The sequence below is a fragment of the Taudactylus pleione genome, unplaced genomic scaffold (genome assembly GCF_031769625.1).
Source record: "Taudactylus pleione unplaced genomic scaffold, aTauple2 ptg000256l, whole genome shotgun sequence".
Taxonomy (NCBI): domain Eukaryota; kingdom Metazoa; phylum Chordata; class Amphibia; order Anura; family Myobatrachidae; genus Taudactylus; species Taudactylus pleione.
Genome location: NW_028284658.1, coordinates 15,268,940 through 15,294,399, shown reverse-complemented (window position 1 = coordinate 15,294,399; position 25,460 = coordinate 15,268,940). Strand labels below are relative to the sequence as shown.

The window sequence follows — 25,460 nt, the reverse complement described above, 5'->3', positions numbered from 1 at the left end:
GTGTGTGTACTGGCACCTGTAGTCCCACTGTAAAAAACAATAGTTTACATAAAATATTATCACTATTACCCCTGCACCCACCAGCCAGGGGTGTAGGGAAGAGCCCCAGGCTTCAGCCTAGGCCTGTGGTGCTCAGTAGAGGGGGAACTTCTTTATTGGGGGGTCCCCACCTCCCCTGGGATCCCCGGCCTGGGCTGATTAGTTTGTGGTGTTAATGCTTTAGCCGGGGTGATTCGGTGAAAGGGTTCCCTTAGTTGTGGCATTACACTCCGGCTAGTTTGAGTCCAGTGCTGTTTTAAAAATATGGGGAACTCTACGCCATTTTTCCCCCCGTATTTTTAAAACCAGGACTGGCTCACAGAGCCCAGTGCTGGTTCATAAAATACAGGGGACCCCTACACATTTTCTCCCCCATATTTTTAGAACCAAGACTGGCTTCCGGAGCTTGGGACTTGGTATGCTTTTGGGGGGAACCCCACGTCATTTAAAAAAAAAAAAAAAATCTATTTTATTTTATTCATTAGAGGCAGAAACCTACACAGATCACACTGATCTGTGTATGTTTCTGCAAGACACGCTGCTCAGGAGGAGGGTCTATTTCAAACTATTTTTTTAACCAAGTTTGCTTAACTTACACCCGTGATTATAATTACGATTCTTGGTAAATTCCCGTGTTGTATTCCTGTCTATGGAAGTACTGTCATGTTTAGATGATGGTGTATTCTTTTCTATTTGTATTTATGAGTGCATTTTAACTTTGGATTCGGCAGTGTTCACCTCTGAAAATATAGAAAATACACCTGTTTTTGTCATAGTAAATTTCCATGTTTGTAAAAATTACAAAATACTCCTATGACTGCAAATTTGGACCAACACAGAGCTTAGTAATTCTACCCCCTTGAGTGAATTCAGTCTTTCAGTCATTCAGACCCGCTCGCAAGCGAGTCAATGGTTGGGCACTGCGCACGCGCCGCGTACGTGCACAAGCCCCGTAGCGAGTGAGAAATTAACTTGCTCCGGGGCTCGCTTCAAACGGGGCGGCTGTCGATGTTATCGACAGCTCGCCCCGTTTTGTAGGCGGGGAGGGGGGGTGGCTGGTCAAACGCAGGCGTTCCTGAAGGAACGCCTGACATTTGTGGGCTGCCCTACTCATGATCTCAGTAGTGAGCTTCCTGCTCTATTTGAGCAGGAAGCTCACTGAGGCTTGCGGCTGACGTGACCCTACCACAAGGGTCTCGTCGCAAGCCCGATGGTCGTGATAATTGTGACCATCACCTGGCCACTCGCAAAAGCTGTGGGTGGTCACCCACAGCTTAGCGAGCGACCAGGAGTCCGGGTAAAAAAAAGCGGCAGCCCTGATTCAGAGCGAGCGCTCGCTTTTTGCGAGCGCTTCTGAATCAGGGCCTGTATCTCCTTCGTGTTTTAGATCTGGATCTGGTTTTGCAAAGCCACCCTTGCGTGTTTGATTTTGGATCTGGATCTTTTTTCAAAAAATTATAAAAATAGGTAAAACCAAATAATTTGGGCCTGTTTTTGTTCCTACAGTATTATTAACTTTAATAAACATTTATTCCCAGTCATTCGCAGTCAAATTTGACCACCTCACAGCTCACAATATTGATTTTTTCATCTAGGATAGGCCTAGGGCTAAATTGTTGTGTCCAGCTACCTGGCTGACTAAACTAAGCGACAGCAGTGGGCGAACATGTGGCCATTTTTAAAAAATGAAACGGGCATACAGGAGATGCTGAGTGTGGCCATTACAATTTCTGGACATTCATAAACAATCAAATCCAAAATGTCAGGCAGCAATGCCCCAAACAGCACATAATGCAGAGAAAATAGGTGCAAAATGGAAAAGTCCTTGGGCCCTCCCACCCACCCTTATGTTGTATATGAAATAGGACATTCACAGTTTAACAAACCAATCATTTCAGTGACAGGGACTGCCAACTGTGGCTGAAATGATTGGTTTGTTTGGACCCCCATAAAACAAGCTGCCAATGTGCTTTGGACATGAAAATGAAAATTATCCCATACCCACAACTTGGGGCCCGGAGCACCCCTGACCGAGGCAGCGATTGACGACACAGGCAGTACTAGGTTGCAGCTGTCTGATAATAAGTGGGGCTAACGCACACACAGAAAAAAAAAATACACATTTTATTTTATTTTTTTTGTCCAGAACTTGGGGCCCGGAGCACCCCTGAGCAGCACGCTACCAACCCAGATGGACACAGCACAGCAGCCCAGATGGACACAGCAGACAACACCAGCCCAGTTGGGCACAGCAGACAGCACCAGCGCAGATGGACACAGCAGACAGCACCAGCCCAGATGGACACAGCAGACAGCACCAGCCCAGATGAACACAGCAGACAGCACCGGCCCAGATGGACACAGCAGACAGCACCAGCCCAGATGGACACAGCAGACAACACCAGCCCAGATGGACACAGCAGACAGCACCAGCCCAGATGGACACAGCAGACAGCACCAGCGCAGATGGACACAGCAGACAGCACCAGCCCAGATGGACACAGCAGACAACACATGCACGGCGCCATCTTGTTACTGTGTTACAGAGTGCTACAGTGGGGCATGGATGTGTTCCACACTTACAGTAGCTTCGGTGACCCTGCAATATATTCTGCATTTACCACTGTATCGCTGTACCGCTACCCTCATACATGCTCATCTGGTCCTATGCATGCTCCACTCAATCCAGGATACTGTGTGAATGTAACTGAGTACAGCTGTACAAACATACTGCAACACTATAATAAACCAAACTACTGGTTAAGACCTGTGCGGTCTGCTGTATCTGGATTTTGCTGGTGTCTACTATTTACATGTTTCTCTACAAATAGTATACACATATTGACAATCTTAAGGGTCCTTGGGCTCCAGAGGAGTTGACGCTTTTAATAAATGTGCCAGGACTCAGTGTAGCTTTCAATGTTCTAGTCAGATGACACCAGTTCTCCCCATAAGGTTCCAGTCTGACCGTTCCATATTAGCAGCATAATTCAATCATTAGGGGAACTAAGGGCCTAATTCAGAGATGGGCACTGCTGCTTCCGCTCTTGCATCTGTTGCCAGAGTCATGGCTGCGATAATATGCAAATGCTAGTATCAGCCCTTCCCCTGGTGGTGTATCCTGTGTCTGTATATGCTAGGACTTAGGTGCCTGCTTTCTGCGTCTCTGCACACTGTAATACTGCCAATGATTCTTTAGATGCCACTATCGGTGCCATATCGCTCACATCTCCTATGGCAGGTGCAATTTCACCCTCTGACTGGGGCCTACTAAGGGGGAGATGTATTAAGCCTTGGAGAGAGATAAATTACCAACAAATAAGCTCCTAACTTTCATTTTTCAAACACAGCCTATAAAGTGACAGTTAGGAGCTAATTGGTTAGTACTTTATCTCTCTCCAGTTTATCACTCTCCAAGGCTTAGTACACCCCCCCCCCCAAAAAAAAGAAAACAAAATCATGAGGATGGGGCTTTTATCCATTTGAACATACAAGCTCAACATAATCTGTTGTCAGATCAGCAGTGTAGGCCAGTAACTCATGTCATATGTATGTTTTGGAGTTTGGAGCTGGCTTGTCACTTGTGGCTACAGAAAATTCATGCTGTTACAGATAATGCTGAACACCTGTTATACGGACATTTATCACTGTTACATTTTCTTTTATTAATTAGAAACTGTTATTCTTTTTATTTTTGTTTCTCTGCTTTGCACATTGGACCTGATTCACTACAAATCGCTATTGTGATCGCAGCTGTGATTACGCACGCAGGTCTGCTGCGAAAATATGCTAATGAATGCTATCGCAATGCCGTCGCACAGCCAGCATAGAGACACCCACTACCGCTATCTCACATCCGTAATATCTTGCAGCCCTGCGTATACATCGGGAACATCGAGTAACATCGGCCCCTCATGCAGAATTACAGCAGGTCTGACCTTACTCAGAAATTGCTAACCTCGTTGTACGCAGTGAGTACTCAAGCTGCGTATGCTGTCGCAGTGAATAATTTATGCACGCCCCTGCAACGGTGTTCAAACGGCCAGGCACACCTACGTTTCTCCAACCACTCCCTCGTCACCACCCCCAAACACTGACTACCTGTCACTCACTCTGCGTTGTCTCTCCATGGTCTTCCTGATCAGTGTGATCGTAGTGATTGTAGTGATGCCTTCGCGCATTGCGATGTATACGCATGGGCAGTACGCCACAATCAGCCTACTGCGTACACTTTAGCAGTTGCGATCCATGCTGAATCAGGCCCATTTATTTTTTATATTTTCTTTTTTTATTTTTGTTTATTTGTATTTAGTCTATGATCACTATATTGCTAGAGATTTTAGTGTTTCACAAAGTTCTGTTATATGTGTTATAGTTATATTCACACTTTATGTCTTTTAGAGGCTTTCATAAGAGACAAGCACAAAGAGGAAGATGAGATGTTGTCTGATTACGATGAACACAAGGCTTTGCATGTTCTCCAGCATTGGGATGAGATGCCAGAGTATGGCACTGCACTGGTGCCAGAGCACGTGGAAGTGAGAACCTTGTACAGCTCAGAGAACCCAGGCATGGGACAGGTAATGCATCATAATTTATCACAGAAATGTTAACCATGTTCCATGGAAGACTTTTATTGATGATGCTGATATGTAAAGTTAAATAAAATAACAATATTGTGGTTTAATATAGAAACATTGTAAAATATGTATATATTTTGCAGATTGCATTTGTAGTTGCTGTATGATTTGTTTGTCCACATCTGCAGTAGAAACACTGGCAATGACACGGTAATTCGCCCCCTTTTCACGGCACGGTATCACCCCGGACTCGCACATTTTTGCTTGCAGCTTTATGGGGCTCTATGTGCGTATCCAGGGGTCCCGTAAGTGCAGCATTCAGCCACACTTGCCCGCGGGTGTGAGGAACTCACACCTAATTGGATTAACCCCATAGGGTATGTCCTGTTTGCATATCATTAGGCACTTCACATGCTCTAGACATCTGTGCAAATATTATTAATGCGCTCTAATTTGATTATGTATGTTTATATTTCAGGGATCCCTTCACATGTGGATTGACATGTTTCCGACTGATGTTCCTGCCCCACCTGCTGTTAACATCAAGCCACGTGAACCCGCTAGGTATGCCCAATTATGCCTAGTCCAGTCTTTTGGACAATGTGTATTACTTTACCACACTCTTTGGGGGACGGGGAGGGGGATTGGGATGTAATTAACAGTCAATGTGTGCAACAATTTGCAGGTTCAAAATAATATAGGGGTCTATTTACTAAGCGGTGGTAGGAGACAGAGTGAAAAGTGATCAGAAAGTGATAAGGTGCCAGCCAATCAGCTCCCAACTGTCATTTTTCAAACACAGCCTGTGAGATGACAGTTGGGAGCTGATTGGCTGGCACCTTATCACTTTCTTATCACTTTTCACTCTGTCTCCTAACACTGCTTAGTAAATAGACCCCATAGATGTCTGTGAGGAGACACTAACGTGAGGATATGTAACAAAATGTTTCCAATTCTCTCCACATCCATGGTTTGGAGCAATCTGTGCAAGAGGCGACAAACACATGTCCGAATTATCAGCTCTTCCAACGACTTTGGTTTAGTACAATCTTTAAGTTCACAACATCTGTACTGTAAAACATGATATTTTTCAAGATTTCATATAATAAAATAGAGCTACTACTTGTACATTTATTGCCACACACCAGCTGTGCTAATGCTGAAGGTTTGGGGACGGTATATGCTCAGAATGTCGACATGGGTAGAATATTGACATGAAGTTATGTCAAGATCTGATTTTTAACCAGTTCAGTGTTAGGAGTAGGCTGCAGTTAGGGTTAGTTTACATGTCAATGCAAAATCACTCGACTGCGAGCATTCGCAATGTGAACTGCCAATGTCGACATTTAACATATTGACCTCCCGCACATGTTGACATTCTGAATGTCGATATCACTGTACAACAAATTAATACTTTTAATTTGTTTCCTTTCTAAAAATAGTCATACATTACTAATTTGAGGTACTGTATGTACATTAGTAATATAGTCAGTGAAAAGCTATTTTAAAATAATCTGATATTTTCTTGATAGAAAATAAACAACAATTGTTTTAATTCAATCAATCACAAATAAGAACACAAAACGAAACAAACATACAGCATACAAAACAAACATACAGCATTCGAAACAAACATACAGCGTACAAAACAAACATACAGCATACGAAACAAACATACTGCATATGAAAGTACTATCTAATATAGTGGCCTATTCATGGGGGTGCTTTCTCTTTGCTTGTCGCTTGTACTCCTCTTCTGGGGCATCCCTTGTCACTGTCCAACAGTAGTGATTCACCTACCCTGATATCTTTGTTCCATTGCTGAAATGTCTTGGTGGAATCGCTCACTATGCTTGTCACTGAGTGCACCACAGTTATCTTGTGTGGGTAATCCCGTGAATCGCATATATTTGAATAGGGGAGGGGACAAATAACTGATTCATATAATTGAGTCATTAGGCCTCGCCCCCTCTGCATGGAACGTAGATTGCTGGTAAGATTCTCTCCATTCTGCCCACTTCACTAGGAATACCCCTACATCATCATAAATGGGCTATATCTCGGAACTCAGAGCTACAGTAACTGAGAGTTTTAAATGTCATATTTATTCTTTGCTTGCTGAAATCAATTAGAAGTAACTATTTTCACATTGGAAACATTTTCATTGTTGTGCAGTGACCATGTTTATATTCTGGTGTTGACAATTTATACCACACTTGTGTAGACTAGTAGTATTTTTCTTGAGCTTGTGATACCCACATAAAATATATATTATGTCTGTGATTTAGTTATCTGTCACATTATTCCTTGTCTCCTATGTAGTTACGAGTTACGTGTCATCATATGGAATACTGATGATGTCATTCTGGATGATGTCAACCCATTTACTGGAGAACCATCAAGTGATATCTATGTCAAAGCGTATGTATCAAGACTTATATACTGTATGACCTTGCCAAAAAAAATTCATAACGCAAATGTTCCATTGTAATGCACTTACCTCTGCACAGATGACTGATTTTACAGAAATTCAGAGGAATATGTGAGCTGATATGAGGCTGTAATCTGGGTGGTGAGTCTAGAGATGCATTCATAAGTGCGCGCTAGGTGCATGAATGTGCCTAGTTTTGCGCCCAAGTGGAAAGAATATGTTATTTTAAGCTTGTGGCAATGAAGAAGGAGCATTTAGGAAGGCTTTCCCAGTTTGTTTGTTTTCCCCAGTTTGTTTCTTAAAAACATTTTATTGAATTTATGTAGGGTATGGTACAGAAAACAGGGGAGTGAATTGGGTTGAGCAGTGGATACATAAATACAGACGCAGTCAAGTCTTTATGGTTGCCATATTCATAGCTATTTGGTGTTTCTAGTTTTCTGAATGTGTGTACTGCATTTTTATCTCTGCAAGAGAACCTGGTTTTTCAGATGGCTCAGCAATGGTGGACACCAAACCTTATACTGTACTTTTAGTCATTATCATTTATAGGCGCCACTACTTTCATAGCATTGGACAATTATCATGCATATAGAACATACATGAAACAATAAGCATAAACAAAAGCATGACTACAATTAAGCATACTAACAAATATATTATAGCATAAAAGGGTTCCGGACTATATATTGACAGTAAAAAGGTCAACAATGTCTAGATAGACACCAGATTTTAATCAATAAGTTGACCGGGACAAAAGGTCGACAGGGACAAAAGGTCAACATGTAAAAATGTCGACTGGTCAAAAGGTCGAAGCAAAAATTATTGACACATGATTTATTTATTTTTTTAATGGTTAGGTTTAAGGTTAGGATTAGGCACTTACCGGAGGGTTATGAAACAAGAATAGATATATACTGCGCTCTGCTAAGCAGGGTACAATTATTCAAGTTTATTCCATGTAGATATTTAGCAACACACACAATGAATGAATAAAAACAATAAAATACCATTCAATAAAAAATAAATAAATGAAAATTTTTTAAAATGATGTAAATGTCACTTAATTCCACTTAAGAAACAAAATCATAAATATATGGATTAGGGAGCCTTGAATATGTGTCCTTGTGGAATACTCTTGATGTTAGGCTTAAATCAGCATGTCATAGTTTTAAACCACACCAGTGTGAATATTGGTAATCCTTAGGCAATGCTAGCAAGATTTAAAAATCCAAAGTACCTCAAATATAAACATTGGGTATAGAGATATCTCTTTTTACCGTAATTCTCGTGAATCGGGTTCAGTCAGCTGTCGGCGTAAGGAATTGCCTCTCCTGTCGTCACAGCCTGTATCTCAAATCCAGTTAGCGTATTTCTTTACAATTCCAGTTCAATCAGCTAGCGACATGTGGGAACATCTCCTTGAACATCACAATATGTATCCCAAATCCAGTTGGTTGATGATGTAAGTGATATGAGGTATAGTGATCTTGCAGCGCCAATCTTCCATAGGTTGGTAATGAACTGGACAATTAATGGCTCCCGCTGTTTTGGGTTTGTGGAAGTAAGATAAGTGCCAGTCCCTTAACGCGTTTCACTGTGTAGAGCCACAGCTTTATCAAAAGGTAAGGGTTAGGGTTAGGCACTAAACCCGACTGTTAGGGTTAGGTACTTACCCCGACGATTAGGGTTAGGCACCAGGAGGGAGGGTTAGGCAGTTACTGGAGGGTTAGGGTTAAGCACTAGAAGGAACGGTTAGGGTCAGGCACCTACCCCGACGGTTAGGGTTAGGCACCAGGAGGGAGGGTTAGGGTTAGGCTCTAGAAGGGTCGGTTAGGATTAGGCACCAGGATGGAGGGTTAGGATTAGGCACCAAGGAGAGGGGTGAAGATTAGGGCAAACAAAAACAAAAAAATGTGTCGATTATATTTGCGGCAACCATTTTCATGTCAACCTTTTGACCCTGTCAACCATTTGTACCTGTTGACCTTCTTACATGTCGACATTTAGTATGTCGACCTTTTGTCCCTGTCAACCTTTTGTCCCAGTCAACCTATTAGCTGTCTAACATCTGGTGTGTATCTAGACACTGTCGACCGTTTTACTGTCTATCTGTGAATTCACACCCAGCATAAAACATTCCGGCGATGTCCTGTGGATACAAATCGACTTCAAACATGAATCTTAGTAAATTTACCCCATGGGGTGTGGAGAGAGGAGATTGTGGTCAGGGAGAGGGGGGAAACAGAATTTGAGAAGCTGGAGATATTTCATAGAAGGGTTGAAGGATTGGCTATTGGGATTACTGGGAGATGTGGTCAATTGGGAGAAGCCATGGAGGAGACTCTTTCCTCTCTACAGTCCTTTCAGAATGCTACTGGCAGACTTTGCATCCTCTCCTGCAGATCCTCTTCTGCTGCACCTCTCTGTGGATCCTGATTTCCTCCAGAGTTTACTTTAAAGCTGCTCAACCTCATTCACACAGCTGCTCCTTAAATTCTTATCACAAGATACTTACACCCCATCTCAACCACTCCTCTCCGAATATGCACATTTTGTGGGAGTTTGCAATTGACCATTTTAGCATTTCCTTAGTCTTTATATTAATAGTTTTTCTGATCTTAGAGTTTAAATATGAGCCATGGGATCACCACCTAATCATCATCTGACATCTATATGTCTTGGCATTAAGCGTATTGGACAGAAAGTTTTATCTTTTAATTGTACGTCAAGTTATGTGCTAGTTGGAGTTGCAGATGAAAATTTAATGCTTCTAAAAAGTTGATGCTAGTAAAGACATCACTTTTGTAGGTGGCTAAGAGGCTTAGATGGTGACAAACAGGAAACCGATGTACATTTTAACTCCCTCACTGGGGAAGGAAATTTCAACTGGAGGTTCGTGTTCCGGTTTGATTATCTGCCAACAGAAAAAGAGATCACTTATAAGAAAAAAGAATCTTTCTTCTCCTTGGAAGAGTCAGAATTCCGGGAGCCTGCTGTACTTGCCCTCCAAGTCTGGGACTACGATCGTATATCTGCCAATGACTTCTTGGGTATGTAACTACAGCTATTTCTTTTATCACAGTAATTTACTTACAAATCTTTTTGGATTGCTCTTATTATTTGATAACATATTAAGAAATGCACACTTGCCCAAATGAGGAGGGAACTCTGCTGGTTATTGTCACAGAAATTAGATATATTAAGCCCAACTCCTAAAGTAAATATCCACCCATTGTGAGCTTCTTTTTTTTTTTCTTTTTTTTTAATTAAGTGCAAAATAGACCCAGAATTGTACATTTTGCAAATATATCATCTATTCTAGCACAGTGCATCCAACTGTAGCATTTGTTTTAACACAGGGGATTAAGGGCCTGATTCAGGTGTGCATGCATATTTACACAGTTGAGTAATTATCAGCTGACTGCGCCTGCGTGATGGTCGCACTGCGCACTTGCCAAGGTACCTTAGCAATGCCACTCAGTGAGGATTTCTTTGTAAAGTGATTGACATTCAGGGACCATTTTAGGGATGTGACTCAGCCTACAACTGCAATCTTGTATGCAGTTAAAGTGGTTATGATGTCTCAGTTTAGGAGGCCATGCTGTGTGATCATAGGTCTACTCAGATGGGCAATTATCAAATGATCTGCATCGACAGCTGCGTATGTGTGCACAGTTGCTTGGATTTGCAATGGCCACGGTGGGCGTCTCAATACGTTACCCAGCATCTGCGACGTGCAGCTGTGATTGCATTACTGTACATATCTGAATCATGCCCTAGGTATGGAACCAGCTGCCACATCTCCAACCCATGTCAGCAGTTTGATCTTTTTTTCAGTGCCCTATTCAAATTCATTGGGTTTGTGATAGTGCAGTGCGAGTGCTATTTAGACCGAGAGGGAAATGTAATAGAGTCCAAGTTTATGTGCGACTATGGACTTGCAACAGTTTGCAGTGAGTCTGACAAGGGTCTGTACTTAGAGTCGCACTATGTAATAGAGTGAGAGTTGCAGGGTGCGAGTATGTCAGAGATGCGAGTCCATGCAAGTTTTTTTGTGTAAAAAACTTGCAACTTGTAATGCGAGTTTCATTACAAGGTGCTAGTTTATCAGAAACTGCACAGATCAGTGAGATCCGTGCAGGTATCTGTGTGTTAAAGTGCTGAAAGTGTTATAAAAAAAAATAATTACGTGGGCCCCCCACTTGCCCAAAAGCACAACCAGCACGGGCCTGATTGTGAACATACGGGGGGGGGGGGGGGGGAAAGAAGACGTAGGGGTCCCCTTTATTTTAATCAGTGAGCCAGTCCTGGTTGTGGAAATATGGGGGACAAAATTAGTAGGTGTCCCCCGTATTATCCACAACCAGCACCGGGCTCCATCTAGCTAGGGTGTTATGCCGCACCTGAGAGACGGGCTTCACGGGGTCCCCCAGGCAAAATATTCAGCATCCCACACTAGTCAGCCCAGGCCAGGCAGCACCCCACACTAGTCAGCCAATAAACGCTTCCCCCATAGATTCAATGGTGGGAACCGCAAGGTTATTCCCACCATTGAAGTCTATGTGGGAAACGTTTATTGGCTGAGAGAGCCGGGGGCTCGCTCTCTCAGCCAATGAATGGTGAGCCCATACATTTCTATGGGAAATGTCACGGCTGACCTGTCACTGTGTCCGTAGGCTCTGCGTATCCATTTTTTTATTTTACCAAGACTGTAGATGCATACATGGACCAAAGAGAACCTGAACCAAGGGGTGGGTGAGTATGGGTTTACTTATTACAGCGATCGTGGATTCTACTGGATAAGGGGACAGACCAGCTCAAGGAACAAGGTAAGTGTGTAGTGTGAATGAGTGAGTGTATGTTTAATAAAATAATACAACCTACAGTGTGTGTCTCTTGTCATATTATTTATTTGGCAGGAGGACTAGTGGTACCAGCAAGGCCTTAATGCCCCACATGTGGGGGGAGCATGCTGGGACCTCTAGTCCTCCTGTAAAAGACAATATTAGTTTATATCTATTTTTTTATACAATCAACCTTGCATCTACTGGCCTGGGATATAGTGGATAGCCCCGGGCTTCAGCCCCAGCCTTCAGTACCCTGGAGAGGGAGGACCCCTTTATTTGGGGTCCCCATCTCCCCAAGAATCCCCGGCCTGGACTGACTAGTGTGGAATGATGAATGCTTTGGCCGAGGGACACCTCTGCTAGTAAGAGCTCAGTGCTGTTTGTGGATAATACGGTGGACCCCCTCCTCATTTTGTCCCATGTATTTACACAACCAGGAGCAGCTCACACAGCCTGGTGCTGGTTATGTTTTTTGGGGGGAGGACCTCACGTCATTTTTTATGTTTATTTTAACACTTTGATTACATTTTTACACACAGAAGCTTACACAGATCTCACTGATCTGTGCAGGCTTCTGCTATACACGCTTCTGCTCAGGCTAAACTCGATAGACGGAATCAGGTCTATTATTTTACAAATATTTTTTTTTAACAAAACTCACACCCTATTACATTGTATGAGTTGTATGTTTGAAATAAGAAAACATCTCAATCCGATTTGTAAGGGCTGAAACATTTGTAAGGGCTGAAACATCTCAATTTGTAAGGGCTGAAAACGCATGATGTGAGTTTCATGCAAATTTACACCTTCTTGCACTCTATTACATTCAGCGAGTGCAAACTCGCATCTTTGAAAAAGTCGCACTCTATTACATTTCCCCCTGAGTGTTGCACATTTTCTAGAAAATGTATCTAGCCAGTGGTTAGATATAGGATATTGGTTGTATTGGCAATATAGATAATGTGGATCTAGGGCATGATGGATGCAGTTAGCATTGATACTGTGTCTTTGGATACAGCAGCAATGCTAACATGTGGTAAAGCAGCAGGAGGTGTCTTTAGGAAAAAGATGCAGCATCAGATCACCATCGCAACCAGCTTGCTCAGAATGCTCAGCCAGGGTTAGCAAGTTTGCATCGGAAGATGCAGGCCCTGGCCTCGGCACTCCCTAAAAAAGTGGACCGACACCTCCCTATTTAGGGTGACGCAGACCGGCTCCACCCACTGCCCTGCTATAGCCTGTCAGTCAATCAGGCTGCGGTTTTGGGGAACTGCGAGAGATCTTGCAGTAGAAGACAGATGCAGTACAGATCCTGCACATGCGCTGTTCTTCTAACATCCGAGATGTACGCAAACCATTAGGTTTGCTTACATCATTGAATGAGGCTCCTAGTTTGTACATTTAACACTAAAATAAAAAGTCCATTAAGACTTATCCTTTTAATGATTACCCTAGTGAATAAATGAAAGCCTGACTTTTCAGAAATATTTTGGTAACCTAAAGAAGTCAAGACAAAGCATTACAACAACTAAAAGAGATGATTATATAAATCTATACTCAATGTGAACTTAATCAAACTCACAGATAAACTTCAATAAGGCAGACATGTTTTCTGTTATTATTTTTCCTATAATAGTACACCCATATTGTTGGTAAACTTTTGAAGAAGCTGCTTTTTAGTATGTACAAAAAATAACAAAATATTCACTTAGACATCACAGGTACACTACTGCTACTCATCTAGTTTTATGTGCATAACCTGTACATATCTACAGGATTAAATAAAAGAATGGTCTGACTCGGGGTCTAGTGAATCCTATAATAATGTATGCATAGCTAGCTTGAATTAAAAAAAAAAAAAAGAGAGAGACAATTAATAAAGATGTCATAACCCACTTTTCTATTTAAGGATCTATTGAACTGAAATTAAATGACATGGTGCGGGGAGCAAAAACTTCCCAACAGAGCACCATCAAACTGGCCAAAGACAGAGCCACTCCGCGCTTTTCTATCTTCAGAAACAAACGCATGAAAGGGTGGTGGCCCTTCATCAAACTCAAGAGTGAGGAAGATATAGAGAGGGAGGAACGGGAGGCTGAGGATAAGAAAAAGAAAAAGAAGAAAAAGAAGAGGAATGTGAAAATTGATGATGTGCAATTCAGTGATTCAAGTGGAAACACCTACATCCTGGCGGTAAGCTAAGTGACAACAAACAGAGGAGTAAGTGTTTGTTTTGTTTGCATTGCAATACTGTTGTAGAGTTTCAACCAATACATGTAGTTGTAAGTTAATGGATGCTATGAAACATATTTAAAAGGAATGTACTTACCCTTTTAGGTAATTGCTGATCACTGCTCTACTTTCTATGTCTCAATTGCTGCAGAGCTCTGTAGCTCCAACTTTTGCATTTGATGAAATGAGGGGCAGATTTCACCCCCTTGGATGGTGTCACCAAGCAAAGGGCAGTGGTGTTGGGTGACTCATCCATTCCAAACCCCCATGTGCCTGGAAAGGCTGGGGGCATCCTGACACACGGTTCATGCCCTTGAAAATGGGACAGACCAGGAGGCGTAGCTTCGTGGCATGCAACAGGTTCGGAGGTGCCGCAGTGGGTGTCCCCACACCCGATGACATCTCTGTTCAAATTACAACCAACAATTTGCCTTCCTCTTAAGCACCAAACACACTCTCTTTCAAACTTCAGTTGGGATTAAAAAAGGTGAAGGGTTTCAGCAAAGTTTAGGAGGTGAGAATTAGGAGGTGAGTATTTTAAGAATAGGGTAAATTCCAGGGAAGAGGACACTGTAAAACATAGGCAAGGAAAACATTTTGTGAACAGTGTAAACTTAGAACAAAGATAAGTGTAGTTGTCCCTGTTGTTTCTGAAGCTACAGATTACTTCCAGTCTCCAGGTCTCTCTGTTCTGTTCTAACATGTTATCAGCTGCGATAGAATATCCGTCTGCAGCTGAATCACCCCCTCTGTTTGCAGTGATTTCTGAAACTCAAGTGGTTTTGAAAGCTATAATGATTTCTGTTCTGTAAATCATGCTGTTCCTGATATACCCCATTCCAAACGGTATGAGAATATGCCTGCCTGCACTGTCATGTACTCCTAATCTGCATAGTTATCCGGGTTAAAGGCGAGGACAATGTAAAGAAATTAAGGCTGCAGGTATATTTCAGGGTCCAGTCTTCAACCTGGGTAATGCCAGGTATCCTAGCTAGTAATTAATAATGACACTTAGAGGGGTATTCAGTATGAAACGTAAACTTCCCATTTTTTTTTTTTCACCCCAATTTTTAAATTCATTTTTTGGGGTGTCCCTATTTTTTTTTGTGACAGTTATTTTTAAAATGTCATTCCCAGGGGGGCAGGCTATTTTTTTTAAGCCTGCACCCCTAAACCCCAATTCTGCACTTTTTTTCGCCACCTATTCAGTGGTGAAAAGTTATCCCCGTTTTTTTTCAAAGACTTTTCGAACCTGCGAAAAGTCTTTGAAATTGAATACTGTGTAAAACTAAAACCTGCGATAATGATGTCATAGGTGCGATATTAACGCAAAAACTGAGTTTTCGCTCCATATTGAATTCCCCTATTAGAGGTAAATGTAAAATCATGTTTTGCCCAAGTTTGTCTGTGATTAAACACGGGCAGGAACAATCAGATGCAGGGTGTTTTTTTCTTAAAGAAATTCGGAAATTTACTAAGCTCCCGTGTTTGACAGGATCGTGTTTTCCGATGGTGTTTGTGATCGTTCCTACCCGTGTTTCATCCCCATGTTTCCCTAGCCTAACACTCACGAACAAGCAGCCTGCACATATCAGTGAAATACGTGCAGGCTGCTTGTGTGTATTAAAGAAAAAAAAAAGGGGTCATTTTTTTTTTAAATGATGTGGGGTCCCCCCCAAAGCATAACCAGCCCATGGCTCCTGAGACAGTCCTTGTTCGAAAAATACCACAGACAAACGTGTAGGGGTCCCCCATATTTTATGAACCAGCACTGGGCTCTGTGAGCCAGTCCTGGTTTTAAAAATATGGGGAAAAAATGGCGTGGCGGTCACCATATTTTTAAAACCAGCACTGGACTCAAACTAGAATGGGTGTAATGTCACAGCCAGGGAGCCCTTTTACTGGGTCACCCCGGCCAAAGCATTAACACCCCAAGCTGGTCAGGCCAGAGATCACAGGGGAGGTGGGGACACCCCCAATAAAGGGGTACCCTCTTTCCTAAGTACCCCAGGCCTAGGCTGAATCCCGGGGCTCTTCCCTGCACCCCTGGCCGGTGGGTGCAGGAGTAATAGTGTGAATAATAGATGGCTACTATTGTTTTTTTACAGTGGGACTACAGGTGGAAGTGTGCCTGCCCTTTGGCACTTTTTTTTTTTTTAAATATCTTTTTATTGAAGCATGACATATCGCTACAAATATAAAATCATGTACATATCAAAAATTGGACAGAAATACAAAGAATGACGAGATAAAAAATAAATAAATAAATAATAATCTGTCCAGTAACCAAAGTGAGAAAAATGTAATACATATGTGAGTGATAGAAAAAAAAAAAAAAAATTATTATTTGTTTTACATATGTGTTTCACAATTATCAGACATAGTATTACCTAAAATGCAGCAAAATGCCTATGCCTCAACCACTTTTCTTATTTTCCTAATCCAAATAAACATAACTGTCTCTGGTTGAAGGACCAGAGAGAGTCAGGCACATCTTGAACAAACATTACAAATAAAATACAAAATTAACTGCATCCAACTTAAGTATCTGCTGATGAGATAGAGGGTAAAATAAAACAAATTTTGGAATCTCAATACGGGGAGAAAAATAAAAATAAATAAACTCACAGTGAAATTTTTTTTTTTTTTAAATATGTATAATGAAAATCTCTCAACATAAAAATTCTGTATTCCAATAGGCCATATAGGGACGATAGGCTATAACTGAAAATAATTAAGGGAAGAAAACAAACAGATGTGTATCAAAGCCAATAATATAATGGTAGTAGTCAATTGCCTTAGTCGTAAATTTAGGTCCAGTATGAAATAGGCAATGTAGCGTATGAAATATCAATCTATTTGTGACAGCACAAAGGGGAAAAGTTAAATGCTGTCCGTGTGTGAGAGAAATCGAACAATATCAAGGTTTTATAAGAGTATACAATGAGGAACTGGTTTCCACGGGGGGCCTCTAAATATCTGCAGTCAGCTAAACTCTCCAAGTAGCACACGATTAGAGGCCTAGGTCCGCTGTGATTGCCTAAGCTGTCAAAGCTTAAATGATAAATGCTCTCCATTTGAGGAATATGCAGATCCTTTGCGTAAAAATAGCAGTACCAAAACAAATAAATAAATAATAATAAAAAATAAAAAAAAATGGGGGGGTGGTGGAGGGGAAAGAGCAATTCACATAACAAAATATTAAGCGCCCGACAGGACCATCCTGCTTAAATGACAAATACAAATCGAAATAAGCTATGGAGCACAGAGCAATGTATTAGGATCATAGGATCATTGGAGAAATGGTGCCGAGGTCGTTCACTGGTAGACCGATAAACAATTTGTTTACACAATTATTCATGTCACAAAGCCAACGGTGTTCAGAAACAATAATGAAATATACAGTGGGAGGCTTAGGAAGTCAAAAAGACTGAGCATCAAAACAGTGTGTTCTGCAATAATTAGGTACCATTGTTCGTGTAGAAGTATATTCGCGCTGTTAGCTGGTAATTTCAAGAATTGGGCTTGGACAAGGCCAATACTACCATATCCCCTCACATCCCCATTGAGCAACAAACGGGCTTTGTTCTCCTGCAATGTTTTAGACTCCCAATCAAGTGCTGAGATTTGGGTTAATGCTGAGAAGAGTGGGTTATACAAAATTTGCCCCAGCTCACAAGTGGATGCCTCCACAAGCACTGTAGTAACAAGGTGAGCAGTAAGCGATGACTGTAGATTATTGGGTTCAGTGCCTTTGTCAGTATCTTCATCTGCAAAATTAGCAAATGCCAGTTCTGGGTCATGTTGATGAACAAACAAAATCTTGGAATCATCAACCTCCTGTTCCTGTATATCATAGCAGGTAGATGGTCAGATGACGGGGTCAGAACCCGGTCAAAAGTGGACGTTAATCGATCAAATCGTTTATCTAGTTCAGGCAGTAATATCTTAAGCAATTCTGTCGCCAGTACCTTAGCCATTAATGTAGTATCAAACAGTGACATATTGGTAAACAACAAATCAAGCTGGACAGGTAAAGACTTATAAAAAAAAAACACTATTAGGTGTAATACTTTGATATAGAATTCTCAGAGTAAATGCAAAATCTCCTGAAACAATGAGTAGAGTAAATGTATTCAGAAAAAGTACATATTAGAGCTCCATTACATTCTGTCTATATGCATAAAACAGTACAATGGATGTAATGAAAATAACCTGATAGTAACCCAGTTCCAACAAGAAAAGGCTACTGTATAGCAAGTGTCTGAATAATTGAAATTTCCTTTTTCGCCACTAGATAGCAGCAGAATTACACTCAAAAAAAAAAAAAAAGTCACTACATTACAATTCACGGACAGATTTACTATGTATTACTATGGCCATATGGCTGCAAATAATAGGTTAAGTGACCACTAAATAGCACACTCTTTTACAGTAATCACACAAATCAGTGGTTATAGTCACATTGAGCAATACAAACAGTGCAGAACTGACAATAGGTTTTCTGAATCGAGGGTTAAAGAAAAACTTATTCTGAATAACACCTCAATAAGGGATGATGTGTCAATGGGCAATTAGGAAACTCCAAATATCAGTGAGCAGTCAATTAGAGTCTATGTTCACACCCCAAACATGCTGAATTCCTTTTTCACGGAGATCCAAGGAGGGCTTCCAGAAGAGCAAAAATCAGGTAAGGAGATAGATAAAAGAGAGAGGCTATGACTAGGGACGGGAAGGTGGTCTGGGAGGGTAAAGATAACACATCGGGAGGGAAAGGAGCAGAGTAGAAATGTAAATCACAAAAGAGATTTTAGTAGAAGCAGGGTATGACAAACAAAGTTAATACCGGGGAAGAGATGGTCGGCAACTGCTGTAATGATCCTCGTGGAGTGGATCAATGCTATCAGCCACAACAGGTCAATCAATGTATGCAGGGATCTCAGCGGAGCCGGCTCCCCAGCCACAGCAGCCCCCCAGGGAATGTCAGGTAGACTATATCCAAGGGTCCAGTATTTGTAGCAGGAGGGTTGAATAATCTCCCCAGACGCGATCTTCAGAACAGATAGAGCTCAGGGCCACAGTCAAAGCCAAGGACCGGTGGCAGCCGCTGAGATGGATTGTAGGGAAGAGGATAACCACCAAGCTCCCCTGCTGGATCAAGCTCTGGAAGGTCTGAAGCTGACTGTAGGAGCTATCCACCGGAGACTCCACAAATGTCACAGTAAAGGGAATTGCCGGACACAGACTTGTCACCGACGGGGAACACAACTCAGGATATGACTTCAGGGAGCTTCACAGCCATCTGACAGCAGACCACAGCTCTGATTGCTGCACACAGGTGATGGTCCCAGCAGGTTTCCTGGGGAACTCCACGAAAGGTAAGTCCTCTCCACAGCCAAGTTAGTGACTCAGATGCAGGCACGGTCCATCACCTCGACTGGTGTAGGGAGGATAGGCGCAGGCACCCACGCCAGTTTTCGCGCCAAAAGTTAGGCGTTCATGTAGGCCACCAAAATTGATGACCGGACTCCGGTGATTAAGTTGATTCACCAATATAAGTAATATAGCAAAAGACTCCTCGTCTCCAGAGCTATGCACCAATATGAAAAGTGTGCAGAAAAAAGCGCACTTAAAGAACAATTGGGGATAGATATCGGGAGTCTCTTACAGGAGCTTGTCTAAAATGCGGCCATACTAGATGCCCCGCCCACCGGAAGTCCCTGCCCTTTGGCACTTGTGGAACTACAAGTGCCAGCAGGCTGCTGGCACCCATGCCCCCACTGTTAAAAAAAAGTAAAAAAAAGAACACGGTACACACACACCGTAAATAATAACATTTTATTACATACTCACCTTTTTCCTGGTGATCGGTCCCCTTGTCCAGTAGTGAGCCAAGGGTTTTCCTAAAAAAAGAAATACTCCCCTACCTACTGGCACAGTCGTTCCTGGCCATGGCAAAAAAAAAAAAAATAGTAGCGTGAAACACATACATCTCTTCCCTGGTAAATGACAGAGACTGGGTGGTTTCTATCATTTGCCAGGCCGCCAACCAATCAGAGACCGCTCTAGAGTAAACAGCCACTGATTGGCAATTACCTGCGTGGCTGTTGATTGATCATATTAAATACAGAACATGCCTGGTTTTCTATTAATATTATTGCCTTTTAAATCCAGCATCTGAACCACTTAGTACATTTACTGCTAGTGACCTTATATGTTTACTGGTTTTAATATTAATCTTTATTTTGATGTTAATGTTCGATTATAGGGAAAAGTTGAAGCAGAATTCCAGCTTTTGACAGTAGAAGAGGCAGAGAAGAGCCCGGTGGGGCTGGGACGCAAGGAACCAGAACCTCTGGATAAACCAAAGTATGTAATTAAAATTTGTGTCATAAGTCGAAACTCATGTGCCAGTGACTGTCTCAATATAAAAAAATTATACTGATTTGTAATATGACAAGTCTATGTTGCATTTAGGGGATTTCCAGATATTTAGAGCAATGTAGTAAAACATTTCGCACACACATTAGCAACATACAATGAAGGCAGTCCTGACGTCCTCCCATTGCTATGTTTATTGTATGACATATACTAAATTTAAAGGGGCATATTTAATAAAGTGATTTTATGTGCTGCCAACTGAAGAAAACAGTCAGACGTTTTCATTTTACTTTCTAAGCTGTACTAAGAAATTGCAGCAAGAATTTGATGGTTTATATTACATTGCATTATATAAGTGCAAAGTCTCTGTATGGCTCCTATAACTTTATAACAGCATCTACACTGTTTATGATATTTTAGTGCTTTTAATACCTACATATATATTTGTGATTATTTTACAGTCGCCCCAAAACTTCCTTTAACTGGTTTGTGAACCCACTGAAAACCTTTATTTTCTTCATCTGGAAGCGCTATAAGAAGTACATCATTGCCCTGCTTATCATTGCTATTCTGACCGTTTTCCTCGTCCTGATACTGTACACCATGCCTGGATACATCAGTCAGAAGATTATTAATGGGTAGTAATCTTTAATTTAATGGACAATAAGACCAACACCTGTACTGTATATACTGTTCTATGTAATATGTTATCTGTGTTTACGTGGTCAAGCTGTCCTAACACTTGCCTACTTTTGAAAAAGCATTTCAGGGAGATTGTGAAAGCAACACCTATGAGCGCAGCGGTAAAATGGACGTTTACTGTTCCGCGCATCATAAAGTTGACTTACATTCAAATGTAAACGGGCCTCAAAGCAGCACTTGTTGCTCAGTAAGATCTATTTGTTGTTGAAAACATTGATACATAATTGTGCCTAAATAACCAATGCAGGGAAATGGCACTGATGATCCAGTTAAAATGTGTATATACCATATTTCTTTTTTTCCAACATAATGGGGTAATGTGCAAACAGGGAGATTGCTATACTCTTCAGGGAGATCTCTACTATTTCAGGGAGTCTCTCTGATTGGCAAGTATGTCCTAACTGAGTTCTGAGCAGCCTGTTATATGCGCTATATATATATGTGTATATATATATATATATATATATATATATAGTGAATGTAGCCTAGAACAGGTTATTCTGTGGAGTTTATCTATAATGTAGTAATTGCAGTATATGTACACGGAATCGGTATATATTACCAACGGAACTAAGACCGGCGGATTAAATCCCAACGCCGGAAGGCCGGCAGATAACGATGCCAACTAAGCTAAGTATGTACCCTAACCCTTCCCTCTCCCCCCCTAACCCTCCCTTAGGGGTGCCTAACCCTAAACCTCCCCACCTAGTGCCTAACCTCCCCCCAGGAGTGCCTGAACCTAACCCCCCCTCCCCTCACCCTAACCCTTCTGGGGGGGGGGGGTCTAACCCTAATCTCCCCCTTTAGTGCCTAACCTCCCCCCAGGGGTGTCTGAACCTAACCCCCCTCCCATCACCCTAACCCTCCCGGGGGGGTGTCTGACCCTAACCTCCCCCCTGGTGTTGTCTGACCCTAACCCTCCCTTCCCCTAGCCTAACCCTCCCGTGGGGGTGCCTAACACTAAGTCCCCCCAGGAGTCCCTAAACCTAACCCTCCCCCCTGCAGCTATGAGCTCCCGATGCCCAGCTTACCTACGTTCGGTATGCCGGGTATCAGGATTTCGGCATAGGGCTAATGACAGGTGTCGGTATTTAGACGCCTATCATTAGTCCCATGCCGAGCTTTCACTGTCGGGAAGCCGGCGGTCGGCATTTTGACCGCCGACTTCCTGACTACATCCCATGTACGGTTTAGATATTTGGATTTGCAACATGCATTTTCTTACCAACCAGTAACCTACTATGGTATGCAGTCGGGAAGCCGGCGGATGTAATCAGGCCCGCTGAGAGCCATGGCAGGCCCGGGTAATAGGGGGCATGGCCTAAACGTGGGAGGCGTGGTCACGCCCCCTTCCTGGAAAAAAAACAAAGATATGCAGCGCCGCGAAGCGGCGCTGTGCGCTGGGGAGGGGGGCGCTCTGTGCCCCCTCAACCCTGCTCAAAGCCAGGGGGGGCGCGATCAGTGTGATCGCTCCCCCCACAGGCATAGGAGACTGCTGTGGCTGCTGCTCAGCAGTCTCCACTGCAGCTCAGCACACGCCCCGGTAATCTGTACCCGCTCCCCCCCCTCTCTCGGCTCCCCTGGACGTAATCCCGACAGCCGGCTTCCCGACTGCTTTATCTCGGCAAGGGTTAAATGACAGGCGTCTAAATCTAGACGCCTGTCATTTTACCGACGCCGGCATCCCAATCGAAGTGATGCAGCCGCTGGCTTCCCGTCCGGCGGTAATTCATACCGATTCCCCTACTATAAAATGCAAAATGCATTCATCTCTAAATAGGTTACAGATTCCGAATAGGTTCTTCAATCAGACTGAGCCTAATATTCTAGAAGAGTCTATTTGGGATATTGCACAATCCTCATAAGAAATGCACCTTCATATGACCATGTCTGTATTTTAAGCAATATGCACTTGCTGAAAATAGTCTTAACATCATACACATGGCATTGAAATATTTATTGATAGTTAGAATGTTTAGACTGTGTTTTAGTATAATCTTTTGTTTACAAATATACTATATAGCTGCCTTACTGTTGAATGAAGTAAATGTTCTTGAGCAAAATATCTAGTGTAGGAAATTAGGTTAGGGTCTTTTCTTTTTTTTCCCCCATTTAAACAATTCTTTTTTTAAAGCTCTCACTCAAAATTAAGTAATATAACTGAAGTGGGCAATTTAATACGTAGGCTGAAGCTCTGTTTAAAAATAAAATAACTTCACAAGTACAACATGAGCACCATCTACAGTCTGTGATCAGGTACTACACTCTGTTGTTCAATCCTTGTAACTCATTTAATTTACAATCAAATCATCAATTTTTTTCACCACAAACTAAGACATTTCAATTGTCTTATGTGATTTTTTTTAAGGTAACTATAAGTGCAAGGATATTTTCAGATAAGTGAAAGAATCGTCAATATGCACAGTTTAATTATATCCAAATAATTAGCAGTAAATGTGTATGTTATGCATAAGTATGTTTTGCAAAATGTAGAAACATTTTTTTTCTCTTTTCATTTGCTGGGTGCTTATCAAAGTTTACTTTGCCTGCTGCCACGATGTGTGTGATAAGTTTCTTATTATAGAAACGTGCAATCCTCAAAGTTACTGTAATCTGTATATAGTATATATAGTGTCTTTACAAAGTTGTGTTTCTGGTCATTCTGAACATTCACTTATTATACATTTTTTTTAAGTTTATATGAAGTCATCTTAGTGAAAAATACATAATTTTATGTATGTCTCTTTTCTTACCACATTCCCAAACCATAGATCCTGAAGCTATTACTTCTAGTCTTCCTGCTACCACAGGTTACAGTGACATTGTGCCCTACCCACCCACCAGTACAACCTCCAAGCTTTTTTAGATTTGCATATTGAGGGTGAAGTAGTACAAGTGCAATACCATTACCCTAAATGCCTAGAAGCAGTAATGATGAAAAACAGTAATGTGATGTAATATAGCTAGCAATAATAATACGCAGGATTGTATAGTAATGTACAGCCGTCCCCTCCACCATGTGGCATGTCCAGTGTAAAGAAGTGTTATTTAGTATCACATGTAATACTATATTGTTATTGTTAGGCATAATGGAATATTATTATTTTTTTCGGGGGGGGGGGGCAGTGGCAGAATGGTTTGGAATGCCAATGTAAAGTGACTGCATGATAGCGACAATGAGCTTTATGCACATTGTCGTAAGCAGGCCAATAAAAAGATATCACTTTCAGACTACACAAATAGTACACACAGATACATCTGGAGCAAGCATTACTTTTCCTATGTGGATGCCCATTATCTTTAAGGAAAAGTGTTTATATGAGCTCTATGTTGATGTGCCTGAATATTCATTCATTGAGGGAATCGGTGAATTCAGCAAGTTTTGAGGAGGAGAAGAAGAATGCATGTACGGTATATACGGCAGATCACAGCATAGCTAATTTTGGGAAAGGGCCCTCCAGTGTTGCCTCACCCTTCTGGGGCTCACTATTTATTCAAATTTACATTCCTGGACACCTGCCAAAGATGGGTCAAATCATCTTGTCAGTAACACCAGTAAATTAATGTAAGGAGGAAAAGTGACTATTACATACTGTATGTATTGTATACACATACTAAATTAAATATAAAGTTTTCTTATATCTGTTTTGTTGATACATGTTTTATTAGAATTCTGTTTTAATAAATGTGATAAAAAAAGATATGATTAATATTTGAGAGTAATCTAAAATAGTATGGATAAATATAATATATAAACATATGGCATAACTATAATAAATGAATTACATTTTTATAAAATAAACTGTTGTAAATGTTCTTCATTTAATGTTTTCTGTGTATAGTTTATATATAAGGTATATATGCAAATACCAATATTTCTTCTTCAGGGTCCATAGGGATCCACAGGGATACCATGGGGGTAATGTTGTTGGAGAGATCCAGGCACCAAACAGTTAAAGCTTTCAGCTCCCAGGCTGCCTTGGGTCCTCCTCCATGTATACCCCGCCCCCAGCCACAGGCCTTTAGTTGATTGTTTGGCACGGCAGGATTCAGACGCACCTTCCTTTATAACACGGGACTGCTCAGGCAGTCCTAAAATTTTATATTATGTTTCATTTTATTTTATTTTCTATGTTTTTGGTTTGGCAGTACTGAGCATCTGTGTCAAGACGCATATACTGCGACTCCATCTACCTTTTCCAGGTCACAACATCAGTAACTGGGCTGGTGATTGTGGCGGGTCTC

At 41.7% G+C, this 25,460-nt stretch overlaps 1 protein-coding gene across 1 annotated transcript in view; it reads left to right on the top strand.

The window, feature by feature from the left end:
• Positions 1–24,973, top strand: part of LOC148514971 (fer-1-like protein 4) — a 168,509-nt gene extending 143,536 nt beyond the window's left edge. The window contains exons 39-45 of the mRNA XM_088480678.1: positions 4,441–4,619; positions 5,098–5,183; positions 6,942–7,040; positions 9,862–10,103; positions 13,810–14,093; positions 20,401–20,501; positions 20,975–24,973. Coding sequence (XP_088336804.1) covers positions 4,441–4,619; positions 5,098–5,183; positions 6,942–7,040; positions 9,862–10,103; positions 13,810–14,093; positions 20,401–20,501; positions 20,975–21,155 — 1,172 coding nt within the window. The 3' untranslated portion in view covers positions 21,156–24,973. The remainder of the gene's footprint in view (positions 1–4,440; positions 4,620–5,097; positions 5,184–6,941; positions 7,041–9,861; positions 10,104–13,809; positions 14,094–20,400; positions 20,502–20,974) is intronic.
• The last annotated feature ends 487 nt before the right edge of the window (positions 24,974–25,460 follow it).